The sequence below is a fragment of the Lissotriton helveticus genome, chromosome 7 (assembly GCF_964261635.1).
Source record: "Lissotriton helveticus chromosome 7, aLisHel1.1, whole genome shotgun sequence".
NCBI classification, from domain to species: Eukaryota; Metazoa; Chordata; class Amphibia; order Caudata; family Salamandridae; genus Lissotriton; species Lissotriton helveticus.
The window spans coordinates 143,289,006-143,310,275 of record NC_136068.1 but is presented as its reverse complement, the minus strand read 5'-3'; the positions used below and the strand labels follow the sequence as shown (position 1 = coordinate 143,310,275).

Here is a 21,270-nt window from a genome sequence, read left to right as displayed (position 1 = left end):
ACCCCGACTCGAGCCTTGCTACGGAGGCATACATTGACTGGCATTTAAAACGGGTGGTTGTGCATTCCAGCAATCACCAACACCTGTGACCATGGCTCGAGGGAGATCTGAAACGCATCAGATTCAGTCAAGGACAGCACATTGGCACTTTGTGATTTATAAAAAAAAAAACAGTGAGTTACGGGATATGGCTATAAGAATATATATATGTATGAACAAGACTGCAACACAGCGGTCAAAACGCATCATGGGCATATGGCAGTTGCCTCAATAGTTTGTTTCATCTGTGAAACTATGCCTGAATAAAGCACTTTTGTAATCCATCAGTGTGGAGTGGTTCGTACCTGTTTGGCAGCAGTATCAGCTGTGGTGTGCCATGATTGGTTTGGAGAGAGAGAGGGAGAGAGAGAAGGAGAGAGAGAGAGAGAGAGCGAGAGAGGGAGCAAGAGAGAGCGAGAGAGAGAGAGAGATGCTCCAAATTCCTCAGTTCCAGTTAAACTCAGTGAAGGATCACAGCACCACGCTCAGAAGGTTCAAGTATGTGATATTTTATTAAACCATAGTGCAATACAAAATGGTACAGTATATATATATATATATATATATATATATATATATATATATATATATATATACACATACATATATATAATATATATATATATATATATATATGTATATGTATATATGTATATATATATATATATATAAATATATATATATATATATATATATATATATATATACATATACACACACACACCACTTCAATTGCTGCTATCGCAGTTCACCATCCAACAATGTCGGTGCCTGCTCTGCCGGCAGCCGCCGTAATTTGTATATTCAACAAGGCTTCTCCTCCAGAACTTCAGACGAGAAAAGCAAGCGGCACAATAATTGTAATGTACACCAAGACGACGCGTTTCGTATTCCAGATGGATCCCTCCCATCTTCAACGCTGAATTACACAACTCTCAGTGAATTCTCCCTATGCATGAACTTCCCTTGGATATCAACACATTAGCTAATATTGTGTGAAGCAATATAATCACAAGTACCACATGCATATTATCTTTGTATAAAATAGGTAAAAATGCTTGTTCTACATTGCACTATGCTTGGGGGAAACGAGGTAGCTGCTGTTAACCCCACTTTGAACTTCTTACGTGGATACGGCCAGACTGTATTCCGTGTTTAACGTGTGTCTTGTTTCTGACCCCCAATAGCTGATAATATTGAGCATGTAAATCACCAATTAAACTGGCTTACATTATGATTCTATTTGTTAGTGCAGAGCTTCATTAGACACCTCCCACATGCAGGCATTCACCACAGTGTGCCGCTTCTGTAGTGGTCATTATCGTATTATTATTATAACAAATTGAGTTTGGCCTGCTTTGCATTCAGTCTCCACTTTTCAATATTACAGTTCCCCAGTGTTGTTAAGCATGAGGTTAAGTAATACAGCATTACTATCACAATCCTTATTCGTGTGTGGCGAACAGATCTATGTCTGGATGACCCCACCTGTGAAAGAATGGTTGAAGAACTTGCAGATGTAGTTCCCATTCGTGAATTTGTTGTGTCTGCCGACTCAACAGATCTACTATCTGATTGTGAACTCCTGGAAGGTGCTCTGCTAGCAGATATATGTTTTGTGGAATGGCCCATCTCCAAATGTTCTGTGCAAGCTGGGACAGTTGTAGAGAGTGTCCCCCCCCCCTGTTTTTGTATATAGTACATAGCTGTCATGTGTCCATCCGGATTAAGACAGCTTTGTTTTGTACTTGTACTTGGAATGTTTTGAGTGCTAAGAATATTGCTAGCAGCTCTAGATGATTGATATGGAACAACCTTTGCTGAATGGTCCATTGCCCTTGAGTTGTATGATGTGGGAGATGGGCTCCCCATCCTGTGAGAGATGCATCTGCTGTTAGTACTATTTGTGGAATAGGTTCGAGGAACGGCCGCCCCTTTGTCACGTTTTTGGTGTTCCACCACTGCAGAGAGCGATGTGTGCGGCTGTCTACCAACACCAGGTCTGTTATTTGCCCTTAAGCCTGATTCCACTGTTGTGCTAGACATTCCTGTAACGGACGCATCTGCAGTCTTGCATATGGTATAATGAAGATGCAAGATGCCATCATGCCTATTAGTCTCATGAACACTCTGGCTTTGAGAGAGTGTTGATGTTGGAAGTTTGTGACTAAGGTTTGAAGCTCTGTATCCTTGCTGGACTGGGATACCCTAGAGCTGTAGACGTGTTTATTGTAGCCCCTAAGTACTGATGTACATGCAAGGGCTGTAGGTGTGACTTGGTGTAGTTGATTGCGAACCCTAAGTCGTGCAATGTTTGAATTGTCTGATGTGTGTGTTAGACACACTGATTGAATGACTTGGCTTTTATGAGCCAATCGTCTAGATAAGGGAAGACATGTTTTTGTTGTCTTCTGAGATGTGCTGCTACTACTGCTAGGCACTTTGTGAATACTCTTGGTGCAGTTGTGACCCCGAATGGAAGGACTTTGAATTGATAATGCTGTCCTTCCAATACAAACCTTAGATACCTCCTGTGAGAAGGATGTATAGGATTGTGGAAGTAGGCGTCCTTTAGATCTAGTGTCGTAAGGAAATCGCCCTGTTGCAGCAATGGGAGCACTTGTTGTAAAGTGATCATATGAAAATGATCTGATTGTATATAATGATTGATGGGCATGAGGTCGAGAATTGGTCTTAGTGTCCCGTCCTTTTTGGGTATTAGAAAATACAGCGAGTAAATCCCTGTTCCTTGATGTTATAAAGGAACTATTTCTATTGCGTCCTTTTGAAGAAGTGATAGGACTTCTTGTGTGAGCAGAGTAAGGCGTTCTGAAGACGTTGACATGCCTGGGTGGTATGTGTGGAGGGGTAGCTGTAGGTTCGAGGCAGTAGCCATACTGGATAATTTGTCTTACCCACTTGTCTGTTGTGATGGAATTCCAGACCGGTAGGAACTGTGTTAATCTGCCCCCCACAGGAGTGGAATGCTGTTGGGGGAGCAGAGGGAAGTCACTGTTTTGTGGTGGAAGAGGTTCGATTACTGTTGTTACCCCGACCTCTTTCTTTGTTGTTGTTACCTCTATATCCTCCTCTAAAATATGCTTTGCTTGAGGATGTTTGTGTATTGGTACTTGAAGGAAGCTGTATTGTCTGCTCCAGCTTGCTTGGAGCCTCCTCTATAGAAGGAGCGATGAAAGGAGCCTCTAGTTTGTGTGGACTGCAAAGCTCCCATAGATTTGGCTGTGTCTGTATCTTTTTTCATTTGCTCAAGTGCTGAGTCTAACTCTGGTCCAAACAATTGATTTTGGTTAAATGGCTGATTTAAGGTGGTAGTTTGTACTTCCTGCTTAAATCCTGAAATGCGTAGCCACGCATGACGTCTAAGTAGGACACTAGTGTTTACAGCTCTAGATGCAAAGTCTGCTACATCAAGCGCACATTTGATTGAGACATTTGAAACTAACTTGCCTTCTTGTATAAGGTTGTTTGCCTGCGCCTTATATTGTTCAGATAGATTTTGTAGTAGTTTTTCTAACTGGTCATAATGAGCCCTGTCGTATCTTGCAAGGAGGGCTTGTGTGTTAGCTATACGCCATGTATTGGTAGCTTGTGCAGCTATTCTCTTGCCTGAAGCATTTATCACCTTAGATTCTTTATCAGGTGGAGGTGCTTCACCTGACTTCTGTGAGTTTGCCCTCTTTCTAGCATTTGAAACAACGAGTGAATCTAGAGGGTAGTTGTCCTTTAATATAGGCTGGATCCCCAGGAGCAGGCCTGTATTTTTTCTCAATTCTAGGGTTTAGTATCCTAGCACGTACATGATCTTTAAATACCTCTGGAGCATGTTTGATGACCCTTTAATCATAGGAAGAATTTGAACAGACCTTTGAGATTGTTCAAATGTATCTAACAAGAAATCTTCCTCTGCCTCATCTGAATGCATAGTGACCCCATGGTAAATGGCAGCTCTGTTTAACAAGTGCCCAAAACTAATATTATCTTCTGGGGGAGAAGGCTTTGATAAATATGACTGTGGGTCGGGAATATCTGGCACAACTTATGGGTTTGGGTACTCCCAGTCTGGATCATCAATAGTGTATGGGAAAGGCTCATCTGGGTCTACCCCTCCAGTGGATACAGCATCTGTTTTTGGGTCAATGTAGATCTTCTTTTGTAGAGGATCTGGTTGAAAAAGTTCTTCTCCTTGCGGAACCTTTGCCGGCGCCGATTTTTTCGGTTCCGGGCGTGGTTGCTGTTCGTCTTTATCCTTAGGAGTTTTTACTGTGTCCTTTGGTGTAGATTTTGGCACTGAAGGTGTTGTTTTCGGAGTCGTAGGCTGTTTCGAGGGCTTGGGAGCATCGGAATCAGGCGGTACCGAAGATGATGGCTTCGGAGTGGAAGCTGGTGTTGTCGGCTTTGAGGCGTCGGACGCTGGCTTCATAGGTTTGTCCTTAGAAGTCAATGGTTTCGGAGCCGAGGGAGGTGGTGGGATCGGCATGTGCGGCTTGCTCGGTAAGGAGCTACCAGAAGGCTTGATTATTTTCTTCGAAGCCGGGCTCGATGGCGGGGCTTTTGAAGTTGTTTTTCGGTCGCGAATGGGCCACGGAGGCGCAGTGTTGACCTGTGCCTTTGATTTGGGTGCTGTGTATGGGGCAGGGGCAGTAGTACTCACGTGCTGATCGGATGGTATGTAGTCATCTGAGTCGACTGCCTCTGATACGACAATTTGGAGACCATCGGAATCTTCTTCGGGAATGAGCGGAACCTTCTCATCGAAGATATCCACCGGTTCCGGAGCTGATCTCTGCATGTCGTGTCGCCGGGCCCTCCGATCTCGGATGGTTTTCTTGGATCGAAACGACACACAGGCTGTACAGCTGGATTCGTCGTGTTCTGGCGATAAGCACAGGTTACAGACCTGGTGTTGGTCACTGTGTGGAAACTTTGCTCCACACTCGGGGCATCTTTTGAATGGCGTCCTTTCCATGAGGTGTAGGCCTCACGACGTGGATAGGCTCAACGGCCCCCGTCGATGAGCGGAATCGAGCTGATGGAGTCGAGTTGACGTTTATCGATATCGAAAGTAGTTTGGTAAAGTTTGAATACGTTTTTACGCGTCGAAGTACTTGAAAAGTAGATTTCGAACCGGAGCGGAAAATTTTCATCCGAGCCCAGTGGCGGAAAAAAACAATCTAAGGATGGAGCCGATGACCATGCGCACTATCATCCAAGGGAGGACTTACCTATCTCGTGACTACAAAAGACTTCTTCCAAGACGACAACAACATGCAATCATCCGAGCCCAACACCAGGTGGCGATCTAATGCAAAGTGTAGAATCTACAGCTCATATGCCTCGAACATAGTATTTACCTGGCCATACACGTCATGCAGTGCTGTGTGATAAGTTATGGTAAACGTGGCATGGTGCTCAAGTGGTGCTGCTTGATGCGTTAGTCTTGTTTTGAAATATCAGAGTAATGTTACAGATAGCTTTACATTATCATTTCCAGGCAAGCTACAATCTCCAGAGCACCAAAAACATGCCACACCTGATCTCCAGTCCCCCAAGGGGTGTTCAGGTATCATTTCTGATTCATGATGGACCTCCAAAGAGGACCGGCAACCCCATGGATCGGTACTGACACTGCAGCCGACTGCAATGTAGCAGTAAGACACCGCACAGGCAGGTCCGTCCCATGCCCATCCAATGTGATCCGCTCAGGTAGGACAAGCATCTACCCCCCACCCCCATTCCCTCCCCAGAAGATGCCCCACACTGCGAGGGATGGCCAAGTCCCAGCCAACAACCATGAAGAGGACCACACAGTTCCCACAGCTACCGCTACAGTCCACCAAGACTACATCCACAGGGGAACGTGCCACTCAGCACCATCGTGTATTGTGCGACCTGGCAGCCTCACCATGGGACGGCCATCTGGTTCGCTAATTTCTTTTCAACTGCGCCACGACCCCTGAATGCCCGCCAATATGGACTGTGTGCATATGCTCATCCAGTGAAGTGGCAATGATTATTGCTTCAGGTCAATCAGAGAAGGATTAAAGGTATGGCCAGCACAGCCTACCTAGTGTGAGCTGCTGCTCTCGGGCATCCCCTCCCTACTCCCTGTTTAATGAATTAAAGATGTTAAGTTGGAATTTAAATAATAGTATAATAAAGTCAGGAGCTGTTCGCAGTTGCAAACAACAGCAACCTAAAAATAATAATAACACTATTACTTATTCCAAAAATATTATGTTTTTGTGACCTTTTTCAGCAATGTTCTTTGTCTATTACTATTTGATGATGGTTAAAAGCATACAGAGAATGTGTAAAAAGACTACAATTCAAGTTTCTAAAGCCATGTATTCCGTTGAATATTGACAGACAACTATATTATGAACTGAACTGTAGTTATGAACAAGAATAGACTGATACTGCTGCCTGTTCTGATGAATGTTCTTTTCTGAGATTGTGTTTGATAAAAACTGAAACATGTCAAAAAGAAAAAATTGTAATCAATTATAATATGTTAAAGCCTAAAATTACTATTCTAATTATTATAGTTTTATGAGAAGACATTATGATTACATTGGATTTAGTGCTAGCAGATAAGGAAGTTGGTCCAACATTCTTTGGTGGGCACCTATTATACACAACCATGCACTTTACTTTTACTACTTTCTTCTTTTTGACAAAGGAATAATATGAAAACAATGACCTAGACATTGACTGACCATTTTTACTATGACTTTTGTAATAAATTGAAATTGTTTATGCTTAAAAAACCATTTTGTAACAACACCAAATAGGAACTAATGGTGTGTGTTTGATTATGTAGTCATAATAGGACAATATTTTAATGGGAACAGCTAAAATAATGATTAGGACAAAGAAGGATCCCTGACATCAAAGTAATTGATTATAGTTTTCAGTACTTAACTGGCTGGGTCAGAAGTGCTCACCGCGGGTCCAGGAAACCCGGATTCTTGTTAAGATTGTCACAATGTTATTAATCTACTGAAACTAATTTAACAAGTCATCAGTTACCATGTAACCTGGATATAGATGTATCGCTCCTGGACCTTTGTTTTTGACTTATACACAATTTTTGTTACAAATATATGTAAGCATTAAGACCTGCAGATAGGATAGATGATGGAAAGAAATTGGTTTTATGCAAAATTCACACTTGGCTTCTTACAACACTAGACAAAGCTGGGTCTCTTGGGGGCAGGAATTCTAAAATACAATATAAAATATACAAAATATTTTTACATCTTTTCAAAAGGTTTCTGTCTGGGGCACCTACAGCCTTTCATAATGAACTTTCATGTAAAGAACTACAAGAAGAATTTTAAACTGTAATGTTTACCTCCAAAGCATGGTGAATGGCTTGCCTGTAGGAGATCAGCTTCGTAAAAGTGGCAGGATTAAAATACTGACTAAAGTCTTTCAAGGCCACCAATTTATCTGCAGATACCTGAAATGAGAATGGTTTTTAGTTTGAATATTGACTTATACAAATGAAAAGAAATAATGTGCAATATGAGAGCTGGCCACACTATGTCATCTGCTGAGTGTGATACTTTCTTAAAAAATATCCAGCCTTTTTCTGTTCCTCCACTGGACTAAACACCAACCTAGACATACTAGCAAGTTGCTGAATAGAATCCTGAGGCTTAGTCTGAGGGCTTTAGCAGTCACACTCACCTCTGAGATCTTGCCATCGCCAAACCACTGAAGCCATCGCGTTCCCAAGCTGGCTGGGCGTCTGCCTGTATCCTTCCAAGATACAACAAGCGCAGGCCACCACGAGAAGCCCTTAATCTTCCCCCAGACAAGTTCACCAATAGCAGACCCTTTCCCATCCTGAAAGCAGACAGAAAAGAAAAGTAAACCTTAACGTTTGGTGCCTTTAGGAAAAATTAACTTCCGGAAAGTTAGGAATGTTATGCAGAATGACCATACAAAGAAGTTGTACCCCCTCTCTAAAACAGATTCCACTTTTCCTCCAGTGATTGGCAGGCTTTGTCTGAAAATTACTGTGTGGTGCCAATGAACTCACCTTATCATGGAGTGACCATTTGGTATTTTGGACAGTAAATATTAAGGATCTGACAAATACTGTGACTGAGAATAAACAGCAGATGAGAGGCCTTTGTTTGCTAAGAGTCAGACCTTTTGTAGAGGTCCTGAGCAGTCAGCAGTTAACTGCGCAGTATCCTCCTTAGGTAGTATTTTTTACCACTGGTCTTCCAGGGCCACAATACTAAGTAAGGTACTTTGAATATCTAAATCACCCTATTTGTGTACTTGACTCTGTGGGGCAAGCTATTATGGCTTACTGAAGAAAGTGGATCAGGGAGAATCTCAGATGCAGCAAGACACCGTAAATACCACTCAACAACATTAATGTCCTATCAGTTTTAGAAAAAGAAGAAGTCTGTAATCATGTGGTACGAAAAATAAATCAGTTAAAACTAAGATGTCTAAAAAAAGAACCAGAGGCTTCAGGATGATTTTTATATAATCCTAACACTGGGCGATACACTTCAGATAATATAAGGCCTACAGCTGGGTTCAGTTTGGCTCAAGGATCTTCAGGAGCTCTTGAATCTAAAATAGTTTGTGAAAGATTTTCATCTTTTAAAAGACCTACAGGGTGGGTAGAGGATGCAGATACAAGGACTTCAGAAACTGCTCCATTCTTGGGCCAACCTTACGAAACACAAAGTGCTGGAGTTTTTAATTTACAAAGGCTAAATATAAAAGGAATCCTCTTATAAACTCAGTAAACCCAAAGACTCACCACTCAAGTAATTAAGACCCCACCCAGTAAATTCACTGAATACTCTACTGGTGTGCTGGTCGAGATTCAAGGGCGACAGAGTCCAGTGTCTTATCATCGGTTTCCGGCTAGGAACACAGTCTATGTCATTTGAGTGCAGGTATCAGTTCAGGACTCAATTGGTAGTTCTGATTTTCATTATTAACTGATGAACTATAGAGCTAGCATGCACAAGGATGGCCCGAGATTGCCTCTTTAAAGTAGTGTACTATACACAAATTCAATGGTTGCTGTCAATTTTGTTCAGTGGCAGGGACATCAAAGGGACAGAGGCCCTCCGGAGGTGTCACCTGAGTCTAGACCAACCACAACCTAATTTTCCAGGGTTAGATACCCACCACAACTAAAATGATAATATTTCACGAATGGCAAGGGGGGGGAAGAAAATTCCAATAGCTTTGGAATCAGAGCGACCTCTAGTCATATTCCAAGCTAGAGGTGTGAAGGCTGACTGTTTTCCGGCCCCACTAAACATAAGGTGAGTGTAGTCACTTCTGGCCAGCTAGACAGTGGCAACCAAATGGCTAATTGACAATCTGTCAGTCGAGGTGGGTCCACGCAGGTAGGCTCTGCAATGCACATATATGGCTGTGGGTCAGATCGGCTCCTCCTGGAATAGCATTTCTTTCCTTGTAGGCTGGTAAGCTTTCATTCTCTCCACAGGTCACAGCAGTAAAGTAACGGTGCTGTCTTTCCACACACAAGACCATTCTGGAAGAAGAAAGGCAATTATGCAAAAATTGCATTCCTAAACCGGTGTCTTCTCACCTACATTAGTGGGCATGCTTTCTTGGTGCCAGAGTCAACTAAGGATTATGTAATTTTCAGAAGTTCTCAGGCATAGTCAGTCTAGAAGGAGAATACTTTCTTGTTGCTGGCCATACTACCTAGCAAAATGCCAAGTGTGATATTTATTGGGCTTAGACACAGTCTAAAATTTGATTATAGTCACCACTTCGAGTTACCACATAGCCTCAGTAAGTAGCCCTTACCGTATTGATGTGGTAACACATTTGAAGTCCCTTTGACATTATAGAACAGGTCTGATGCTCTCAAACAAAAAAACATGGATCACTTACACTGGCCCACATAATGGTAGAGTTATCTGATTAAAAATATCAAAGGCAGGGCAGGACAGTTTTACCAAGCCTTGCAAAGGAAGTTTGTTCAAACCGGTATAATGGGCAACTCCTTACGCCTCAAATTGACCTCTCAAGCTAAAGAAAGACATTGAAGTGGTCCTTTGGGTGAGACAGGGGACAACATACCTATCTATAGTGAGTACTTACAAAAACAGCATGGATGTAAGGGGAAAGAAAAGGAAATGTGTGATAATGACGGTGTGGAAAGATGTGTCTTGGCTATCCCACTGATTTTCACTGCACTGTTCTCAAGTTCCAAACCACGTGGTTATCATCAATCTTGGCAGTGCAGGCAATCCACTATCAATTTATAGAGGATGCCTGTGCTGGCACAACAGAAGAGTGGCAACATTTGTGAAAGTATGGCATGCGGGAACCTTGACAAAAATAGTTGAATTTTCAATTCTTCAAAGAACTAAAATGAGGATTACTTCTACTCTTCCTGTACAAACAGCTCAGCACTCTCATTAAATGATTACCACATACAATTGCCTGCATCAATCACATGTTATGATCCATAGGGATATGCAATGTTCTCGCTTCTCTTTAACCGATGAGTCAAAACCATCTTTAAAGCCCTTCCTGGAAATCATGTCATGGATGCATGCTGACTTGCTCTCTATTCCCCATATTAGTATTTCTGCTCCTAGGCTTTATACATTTATATCTATCTTTATATTGATCTATATCTAGTTCTCTATGTCTATGTACTGGTTCTTGTTGAGCGCATATATCACCCTAGGGTCTCAAAGCGCTTTGCCGAGACTTAGGAACAGACAGGAGAGAGGTCTGCGAAAGAGGTGGCTTTAAAATAGCCAGGTCTTGATGGACTTACGAAACTTCTTGTAATCTAACTCGGTTCGCAAGCGCAGTGGCAGGGAGTTCCAGAGAGTGGGGGCTAGTTTCGAGAAAGATCTGCCGCCGTGTTTAACTGTTTAGGAATTGTTAATAAATGTTTTTTGCAGAGCGGAGAGTCCGTGTTGGCTGATACTTTTTCAGTTTATTTGCCAAGTAGTAGGGACCCTGTCCATTTAGAGTTTTATAAACAAGACAGCAGATTTTAAAATGTATCCTCTTCTTGATTGGCAGCCAGTGGTGGATCCTCAGGCTAAGTGCAGAAGGGGAGAGAGCAGGAAGGTTCAAAACCAATCTAGCTGCTGTGTTCTGTAAAAGCTGGAGCTTATTTAAGAGTTCTTCATTTATGGATGCCAATAGAGCATTCCCATAATCCAGGCGACTGATAATTAGACCTTGAATCAATGGTAGGCAGTGAGACCCATTTGAAGATTTTACGAAGGGCATGCATTAGGCCGTAACAGGTACGCATTACTTGATTGACATGTTCACACATGAAAAGTTGGTTGTCGATCATTACGCCAAGGTTCCGGGCTGTTACTTTCAGAAGGGGACAGGTACCTAAGGTAGGAGGCCACCAATCATTTGTCCACAGCGTCTGAGCATTATCAAAAAGAACTACGTCGGGGGGAGGAGCTTGGCGGGCATTCGAGATGGCCGCGTGAGCACAGCGCTCCCCGGACCCCCGCCGCTCCCGGCTTAATATCCTGCTTTAATCCTGATTTTTTGCGAGGATTCATATAGAGGACGTTGGGCTGATCTACCTGGACCTTTCAGAAACTGATTTGGACATCGGGTGCCTGAATTATGTTCAATTGAACTTTTGGGCTCCGCCCTCGAAGTGCGCCCGGGACTGGGTGAGGTTCGGTGGCCGTCTTGGAGTTGAACAACAACGGCAGGGGGATTGGTCTTGTGGGTCCCCTTCTTAAGTTTCGGTTTCGTTTCTGCCTCAGACTGGGACATTGGTGAGAGGGTCGGGCCAGAGCTGCGGCCGGGACGCGAGTAGGTTGTCTGGCCCTTGGCTGCACTGTTCCTGGAGTGGGCTGCCTCTATCCTGGTGATACCCCTCTTGTAGTCCTTTGGTCCCGGGGCCTCCATTTCTGGTGCCCGGTCCGTCGACCCTGGTGACTTTACTCGTGACGCATCTTCAAAATGGCGGGCAGAGGGGACCGAGAGACGCGCAAGACGAAGACACCTCTGCGCGGGGGTCCGGTTCAATCTAATGTCATGGATCGTTATACCCACTCTAAAGGGTCCCCCGGAGCTGCCCTGCCCGGTCCCATTGCGTCCGACCAAGTAGTGGATGCGTCGACGGAGCCCTCTTTGCAGGACATCATGGGCGCCATTTCTGGCATGAGGGAATCCATAGGCCAACAGTACGAAACCTTGGCCCACAAACTTGACACTGTGGCAATTGAGGTGAATTTGATTCGAGCCGATCTCTCCAAGACGAACGAAAAGGTGAAGTCGTTGGATATCAAATCATCCAGCCTCACGACGGACGTCTCTGATATTCAGACGGAGATTGGCAATCTCCGTAGGGTGAACGATTTCATGACCCGGCGCTTGGAGGATTTTGAGAACAGGGCACGTCGCTGTAATGTTCGCGTGGTTGGTGTGCCGGAGAATCCAGAACCCCACTCGGTTGATCTCCTGGTTGAAGACCTCATCCAGAACCACCTTTCTCCGTCTGGCCTTAGTAAATTTTTCACAGTGGAGCGCGCACATCGTGTTCCGGGGGGCCAGGGCAAGCCAGGCGCCCCGCCGAGACCTATTGTTGCAAAGCTTTTCCACTATAGAGATCGGGACGCTATCCTGCAGGCCTCGCGGGTGAAGGGCCCGGTGGCCTTTGAGAATGCCACGGTGAACTTTTATCCGGACTTTTCCCAACAGGTCCAGAAGCAGCGTATGGGATTTCGTGGTGCCAAGAAGCGTCTTAGGGACATGGGGATGCGTTACGCAATGCTCTTTCCGACCAGGCTGCGGGTGGAGTATAATGATCGAACTTTCTTCTTTGATCGGCCAGATGCTGTGAATGACTGGCTAGACTCCCTGCCTCATCGACCTCCTGAGACTGAGTCCGAAGCCCACCCGGGCGGTGCTGAAGGTGGTGTAGAGAGCTGAACATTTCATCTTTGACTGATGCCTTGTTTTGTATAACTTCTCCAGGGATGTAAGCCTATGTTCCTCTACCTCACATGTGTTTTGATGTATGATCTTTTTCTCGTCATTGGTTTGATCGGGGGCGGGTGGGACGGAGCCTTTCCTCCTCCGGGGTCTTTGTGTAGAATAGGGGTTCTTGGGCGACAGGCACACTGCAGGTTGGGGTGGCTTTTTAGCTTTTTGCAGGGGTGCAGGGTGGGGGGTGTTTTCTTGTTACTTGGGGGGTGGGTGGTTGGGAAGTTCGTTGTTTGTGTGTTCTGTGTTCAAGGCGACTTTATTCTGTATTTGGACTGCTTTTTATGGTCATGCTCATTGATGGGGGGTTTGGGCTTTTTCGGGTGGGATGGGGGGTAGCGGGTTGAGATTTGTTTCGTGGAACGTTAACGGTCTGGGAGATCGTATCAAACGAAGTGTGGTGTTGAAATGTATACGACGTTTATCTCCTGACATTGTTTTCCTGCAGGAGACTCATTTGATAGGCAATGTTTGTCATGCAATGAATAGGTGGGGCTATCGCCTCGTAGCACATTCGGGGTTTACCTCGGGTTCCAGGGGTGTGGGTATACTTATCCGGGCTTCCCTCCCCCTGGCTATTGATGATGTTATTCAGGATGACCGGGGGCGGTATGCTGTTCTTGTGGGTCGATATGAAGGCCGTGCCCTCTCCTTATTAACTGTTTATGTGCCCCCCGGCTTGCAGACTTCTACCTTTTCAGATTTGGGCCGTGTCTTGTTGGACCTCCCTGATAGTACTCTCTTTCTGGCTGGTGATTTTAATTCGGTGGTCTCCGGCCTCCACGATCGCCACCCCCCTAGGGATACCCCGGCGGCTCAGCAGTGGTTGGGTGGATTTTTGGATACCTTTGGCCTGGTGGATTGCTGGAGGCTTTTGCATCCTACGCAACTTCAGTACACCTTTCACTCTGGGGCCCATGGGAGTCTGTCTCGGCTGGATTATTTCCTGATGCCTGCGGCTCAGTCCCCAGCGGTGCGTGAGATTGTGCACCTGCCCAGGGGTATCTCTGACCACTCTCCGCTCTGGCTTCGTTTTGAGGTTGGGGTGGAGGCAGTGGGCCGGGTGGCCCCCATTAATCCGTGGTACCTTACCTCCCCCGAGACCCGCACCCTTTTGCTTAAGTCCTTGGACTCGTATTTCCAGGATAACGAGGGGTCGGTTTCCTCTGCGGTGTCCCTATGGGAGGCCTTTAAGACCGTGATTCGTGGGCAGGCCCTCTCCCTTATTGTTGAGGCTAAGAGAGCGAGGAATAGAGAGGTGGTTGATCTTGAGGGGGAGATTTCTGCATTGGAGGAGGGTTTGGAATCTGGTGTCACGCCTGAGAAGCTCCATGCCCTGGGTCTGAAACAATTTGCTTATAAGTCCATGGTCACAGATGCCGCCAAAGTGATGTTTCGGGAGCAACAGGGACGTTTGTATGATGTGGGTGACAAAGCGGGTAAATTGCTGGCATGGCTGGATAAGAAGGAGAGAGCTAATCGTGTGGTACCCGTGATTCAGTCTGCGTGTGGTGTGAGTGTAACGGACCCGATTGGAATAGTTGACCGGTTTGCCGATTACTTCCGTGTGGTGTATACCCCTGTGTCTGTGAGGGATGTGGTTGACTCTCGCCTTCTGTTGCGTGATATAGCCCTGCCCATTGTTTCCGATTTAGACCGTGTGGCGTTGGACTCCCCCTTTACGGTTGATGAGATAGCTACTGCCATCCGTTCCCTCAGTTCGGGCAAAGCATTGGGCCCGAACGGGTTGCCAATCGAATTGTACAAGTTGCGTCCCGATAGGGTGGCTCCGTATCTTCGCGCTATGTTTCTGGAGTCCCGGGAACGGGGTATTCTCCCTTATGATCAGAGACTGGCCACAATAGTTGTCATCCCCAAGGAGGGTAAACCACGTGATCTTTGTTCCTCCTATAGGCCCATATCCCTGCTAAATGTTGAACCCAAGGTATTGGCGAAACTCCTGGCATCCCGTCTCTTGACGGTCATTAGTGACTTGGTCCATCCGGATCAATCTGGATTTATCCCGCATCGCAACACGGCTCTGAACCTACGTCGTCTTCACGGCGCGGTCGCGAGGGCGGGGCTTCTGACGGAGCCGGCCATTTTGGCATCGTTGGATGCTTCCATGGCCTTCGAAACGGTGGAGTGGCCTTATCTTTGGGCAGCTCTTGAGAAATTTGGTTTTGGGCCTGAGTTTATTGGTTGGGTCCAGTTACTGTACGCGGAACCTCTGGCGCAAGTTGTGGTGAATGGTAGGGTCTCGGCTCCTTTCACCCTTGGTAGGGGTACCCGTCAGGGATGCCCCTTGTCTCCGTTACTGTTTGCTCTCGCCTTGGAACCATTGGCTGCTTGGCTTCGGTGGGAACCTTCCCTCAAGGGGATCCGCTGGTCTCCGGACTTTGAGGACCGCGTTTCGCTTTACGCGGACGATATCCTTTTATATCTCACCTCCCCGCGTAAATCTCTGTCTGTTCTGTTTGACGTTCTTGCTTCCTTTGGAGCCAACTCGGGCCTTGTTATTAACTGGACCAAGTCCTGTGTATATGTTCTTTCGGGTGTTTTGCCCCCCTTGCCGAGCAGACTTCCTATTCAGGTGGTCCAATCGGGTTTCAAGTATTTAGGGATTTTTATTACGTTGGACCCGACGCTCCGCTTTGAGCGTAATCTCCTACCACCGTTGCTTAGATTGCGCTTGGATGTGGCCCGTTGGCGTAAGCTTCCTTTGTCTCCTCTGGGCAGGGCGGCCCTGTTTAAAATGATGTCCTTGCCACGATTCCTTTACGCGCTCCAAAACTCCTATGACGCTATTCCTAAGACCTATTTCCAAGAGATTGAGAGTCTTCAACGGCAATTGATATGGGATGGGCGTCCGCGTATCGTACTCGCAAAGCTCACCATCCCTTGGTATGACGGGGGCATGGCGCTCCCCGATATCAAGCGATATTACTGGGCTTCCCAGTTGTCTGCCATTAATCACGTGATGTTTTCCCCGGGTCGTAATCCTGCATTCAAGATGGATAGACTCCAGCTTCCGGGTGGGGACTTTACTAGAGCGCTTTATTCTCGATCGGCCGGGCGCCATCTTGTGGGCCCATCCAAGATCGCAGTAACTGTATGGCGAGCTGCGAATGTGAGTTTGGGGTGGGAGGATCGCTTGACGTTGGCGACGCCGCTTTATGCCTCGGAACGTTTGGGCGGACTTTGGTCTACCAAGGGTTTCGACCGCTGGGATGTGATTGGGATTTGTAAGGTGGGTGATGTGTGCTCGAACGGTTGTGTGAAGTCGTTCCAGGCCCTCCAGGTGGAATATGGTTTGAGTGGTAGGGAATTTTTTCGCTACCTGCAGGTCCGACACGCCCTCGCCTCAGTCTTGGTTCCTGATGAGGCCCTGCCTGAATCTTCCCCCCTCGAGGACCGTGTCCTTGATGGGCACCTTCCCGATAGTACTATTACTCTGATTTACAAGAAATTGATCAATAATCGGGCGGACTTATTGGTCCGACTTCGGGAGGCTTGGGTTGGCGATGGGTTGGAACTGGACGACGAGGATTGGCAGTCGGCACTCTCCTCTCCCAAGGAGGTGGCCATTCCTGCCCGTCTCCATTTGGTTCAACTTAAGATTCTTCATCGAGTTTATGTCACGGGTCCGCGTCTGGTGACGATGGGCTTTTCTTCGGATGGGCTATGTAAGCGTGGTTGTGGTTTGAGTGCGACCTTTTTACATATCCTTTGGGAGTGCCTGGTTGTAGCGGCTTACTGGACTGCTGTGCTTGAGGTGATGACTGCTGTGACGGGTGTGGCCCTGCGGCCGGAGCCTCGACGATGTCTGTTGAATGTGTGGGAGCCCACTGACTACTCTGTGGCCCAGACCAGATGGGCTACCCTGGGTTACATGATTGCGAAGCGGGATGTTGCGCAACTCTGGGGCGCTTCCAGGCCCCCTGAGGTCTCGAAGTGGGAAGACAACATGGACTGGTCCATGTTTCGTGAGAAGACGGTTTATGTGGCCAGGGGCAGACCCGGGGCGTGGACGAGGGTTTGGGGCCAGTGGAATGATTATCGTGGGGATATTTGCACCCCTCCCCTTGTAGGCACTGCTGAGATTGTCCTATCTCCCTAGACGAGCGTTCCCGGAACCTTTCCATACGGGTTTTTTTTTTTCTATATTTCCGGTTCTCCCCGCTGCTCCCCTCCCCCCCTCCCGACTTGATTGGAGCCTCTGGGCTCTGGGTGTGTTCTCCTGATCGTGGACCGTCCCCTCCGTTCTTTGGGCTGACCTTAATTATCGTGCATTCGCCTTTTAGTGTTTGTTTTTCTTTTTGTAAAATAAAAAATTCAAATTGCTCTGTGATATATGTAGAGTAATGCTTTGTGCTCGAGCTGTGCCTGACCACGGGTGTACATTTCTATTTCATGCATTGTGCCTTGTTATTAGCGGCCAGCCCGTGAGGTTGTAGGCCCATTCTTGTACTTTTCTATGCTTGCTCCAATAAAGGTTTTTGAACCAAAAAAAAAAAAAAAAAAAAAAAGAACTTCGTCCGTTTCACTTACATTTAGCTGGAGGTTGTTTGTTGACATCCAGTTGTTTATATCCAGCATGCAATTCCCAAATCTTTGTTTAATGTTGGCAACATCAGATCCAAGAGTAATTAACAGCTGTGTATCGTCGGCATACGACAGTGTGTGTGTCGAAGCCGTGATCCTTGATAACTTTAGCCAGGGGGGATACATATAAATTAAAGAGAGTAGGGCTCAAGACAGATCCCGGAGGGACACCCCTGTTGATGGATTGACTCTTGGAAGTGAAAGCACCAATGTGGACTCTGTAAGAATGGTCACTCAGATAACACCTGAACCATAAATGCTGGGCATCCAACACCCGCCTCTCTCAGGCGCTCCAAAAGGATGGAATGGGAGATGGTGTTGAAGGCAGCCGACAGATCTAAAAGTACCAAAATGGCCGATCTTCGATTGTCCAGAGAGAGTCTAATGCTATCCACTACTTCTAGTAGGGCTGTTTCGGTACTATGAAAAGCTCGAAACCCCGACTGAGAAGAGTCTAGCACTTTGTTTTTTTCCAGATGTTTAATTAATTGACCATTTATCAGTGACTCCTGGATTTTCCCGAAGAAGGGAGATTGGTCGAAAATTGTTTGGCTGTTCAGGATCTGAGGTGGGTTTCTTTAGAATGTGTCTGACTATGGCCTCCTTCCACCTAGTGGGTACTGCGGAGTGTAGTAGTGAGAGGTTCAAGAGCCTGGTTAAACTGGGAATAATATCTATTCTGTCTATATATCTACATATATATCTACATGTATATGTCTACATGTATATATATATATATATATATATATATATATATATATATATATTTCTGACAGAGACTTCCAACTGCAGATTCCTCACCTTTTGAATACCTTCATGCTTCAGAATGGATCCGGAAAACTTTTGTATAGCAATGTCCTACAGATGTGACAGTTGGTGTTGTGCGATGTCATGGCTCCGCTTAACACTCCATCTCATGAATTAATGACATCAGCCTCTGTATATATACGTCACATGCTCGTGCTGGCATCAGTTCCTTTGTTTCAATGCCAACTGATCCAGAGCTTCAACTGTCATTCGACAGTTATCTTGTATTTTCTACTAGAAAATACTTTTTTTGAGCAAATGTCACCTAAACATTCCGGTTTTAAGCTGTGTATGACCTGTAACCGATAGATGTCTGTCACGGATCCACACGATGTATTGTTATGGTGTTTCGGTTCGGGACCACAATTCAAAGTTATGTTTATCGTGTGGCAAGATGAACAAGAAGGCGATCCAGGATCGAGAGACGAAGCACGCACTCGCGGGTTGCTAGGAAGTCTAAAACTCATTTGTGTCAAAGGTGACTCAGTCGAGGTCAAGAAGATGATCTTTTTCACCATCTAGCGGTCGTTCAAAAGACAGAACTTCACTGAAGTCAAGCAACTCTAGGAAGAGCAATAAGAAACATAAGAAGGCTAAGCATGGCTCTTCTACATCGAGCCACTCTCATCATGTTTGAGGTACCTGTGACTTCGGGAAGGAGTCGTTCCCTGTGTTGGAACAACTTTTGACACCATTGCCTTTTCTACTCCCATCCGATAAGGTAGCGACGCCACATCAGCTCCAACTGCTTAAAAAACCTATAGACTCGATCTTTGGCACTCTTTCAGTTCCATCTGGTGTGCATTCATGCTCTGTGGCTCAGAGAAGGCCTCCAGCTGATCAAAAGTCAACACTTCCATCCTCTATGCCTGCTGTGCCTCTTAGTTGGGTTTCAATGATGACAATGGAACCTTCTACATCGTTACTTTCGGCGCCGCACATGATGCTGCAGATTATTAATTTTGAGGATGCAGACGACGACGGGATCGACGTTGCTGATGCCAGCAACAGATCTGATCCTTCTTTTGAACTTGAAGGGCAATTTACTATCTATTTTAGTGTATGCTAGGTCAGAACCTGATCTATCAAGAGAGGAGTAACCTTTTGATGTCAATATCCCCAGGATGATATTTTACAAGATTTGCACGATGCTAGTGGCCTTGATACTTCTCCGAATGGGCGTTTATCAACCCCTACAGACGTTATTGCTACTGAGGAGGCAGCATCTTTTGTCACTGTCATAAGTAGGGCAGCAGGATCTCGGTTCCCCCCACAAGCGGTCAAAACAACTTTACTGGCAGAAATTCTTGATCCAGCATGTGCTTCACATGAGACATTGTTACCATTTAATGAGGCCTTGACAGATGTTCTAATGGGCACCTGGACTAAGCCATGATCTAGCCCTCCAGTAAATTGCAAAATTGTGAAACCGTTTGACCCCAGGTAACTTTTTTTTACTATAACATCCAACTCTGGAAGGTCTAATAGTTTAGGCTTCAACTAGCCATACTAATACTAACGCTTTTCTTACCACTTTCCCTATTAGGGAGTATAAAAAGATGGAGGCTTATGGCAAAAAGGTGCTTTCTTCAACCAGTTTGGTTTTAAGATCGGTGAATGCTTCCTGACTTAAGGAGATATTCCCATGCTTTGTGGGACAGTGTGACTTGTGATTTACCTGCAATACCAGAGGATACGTGAAACATCGTCCAAAGTTTGGTTGCAGATGGGCAAGATGCAGCAAACTTTTCAATAAAATCTGGCTTGGATACTACAGACTGTATAGGTAGAGCTGTGGGGTCCAGTATTGTGATGAACACAACTGTTTTTAATACAGACGTGCAATATTCTTTGATGGACATGCCATTTCATAGTTCCAGGTTATTTGGGGGAAAAGCATTTACAGCCCTTGGGAAAATTAAGGGGAGCAGAGTCACTGCCCGCTCCTTAGGTTTGGCACCTTCGGCTCGCCGGCAATCACAGCAACAGCGCACCTTTTGAGGCTTTCGAAGAGGCTATATTCAGAGACAGTAGCATCCAGGGCATGAGACTACCCAGGTTTTTAGGCATTGTGGTCGTAGAGCAGTTAGACAAAGAACAGCTAACCAAGCACAGGGATCCGCCCAAACTCCAGCCTCCCACCGTTTGCAGCAAATCAACACGCAAGTTGATTTTGGTGCCTCACTATCAGCAGTTGGAAGTCACTTTGCCTATTTACATGGAGGAGCATAACCAGATCAATGGGAGCTCCAGATCGTGGCACAAGGTTATTCCCTTCCTTTTCAGTCGTTCCCTTCAGACCTTCCTCTACAATCACAAAATCTGTCAAAGGACTTGTCAATTCTTCTAGAAGAGGTTCAGGCTCTCTTGGCAAAGGGGGGCGATAGAGAGGGTCCCAGTTCAAAAAAATTGGGACTAGTTGTAACTCTCACTATTTTCTAAAACCGAAAAAGGACATGGGTCTTTGCCCTAATTTAGATCTTCATCCCCTGAACTTCTTTGTGAGGAAAGACAAATTCATTATGCTCACTTTGGCTCAAGTTCTATCCGCTCTGGATCCAGGAGACTGGATTTAGCGTTAGATTTGCACAATGTGCATTTTCATATTCCCATCCTGCAATCTCAGACCTTATCTTGTTTTCAGGTGGGACAGGAACATTTTCAGTTACCCGTCCGTCCCTTTGGGCCGACCAGTGCACACTGGGTGTTCACAAAGGTGATGGAGGTGGTTGTGGCCTATCTTAGGAGGTTGGAAATACCAATATTTCCGTACCCCCACTGGCTGTTGAAGGC

General features: G+C 45.7%; 1 protein-coding gene across 12 annotated transcripts in view; it reads right to left on the bottom strand.

The window, feature by feature from the left end:
- Nucleotides 1-21,270, bottom strand: part of DNMT3B (DNA methyltransferase 3 beta) — a 791,643-nt gene that overhangs the window by 277,715 nt on the left and 492,658 nt on the right. For all 12 annotated transcript variants that reach the window (XM_078651794.1, XM_078651798.1, XM_078651793.1 and 9 more), the window contains 2 exons: nucleotides 7,753-7,911; nucleotides 7,415-7,522 (listed from right to left, as the gene is read on the bottom strand). In XM_078651794.1, the coding sequence (XP_078507920.1) occupies nucleotides 7,415-7,522; nucleotides 7,753-7,911 (267 nt within the window). The remainder of the gene's footprint in view (nucleotides 1-7,414; nucleotides 7,523-7,752; nucleotides 7,912-21,270) is intronic.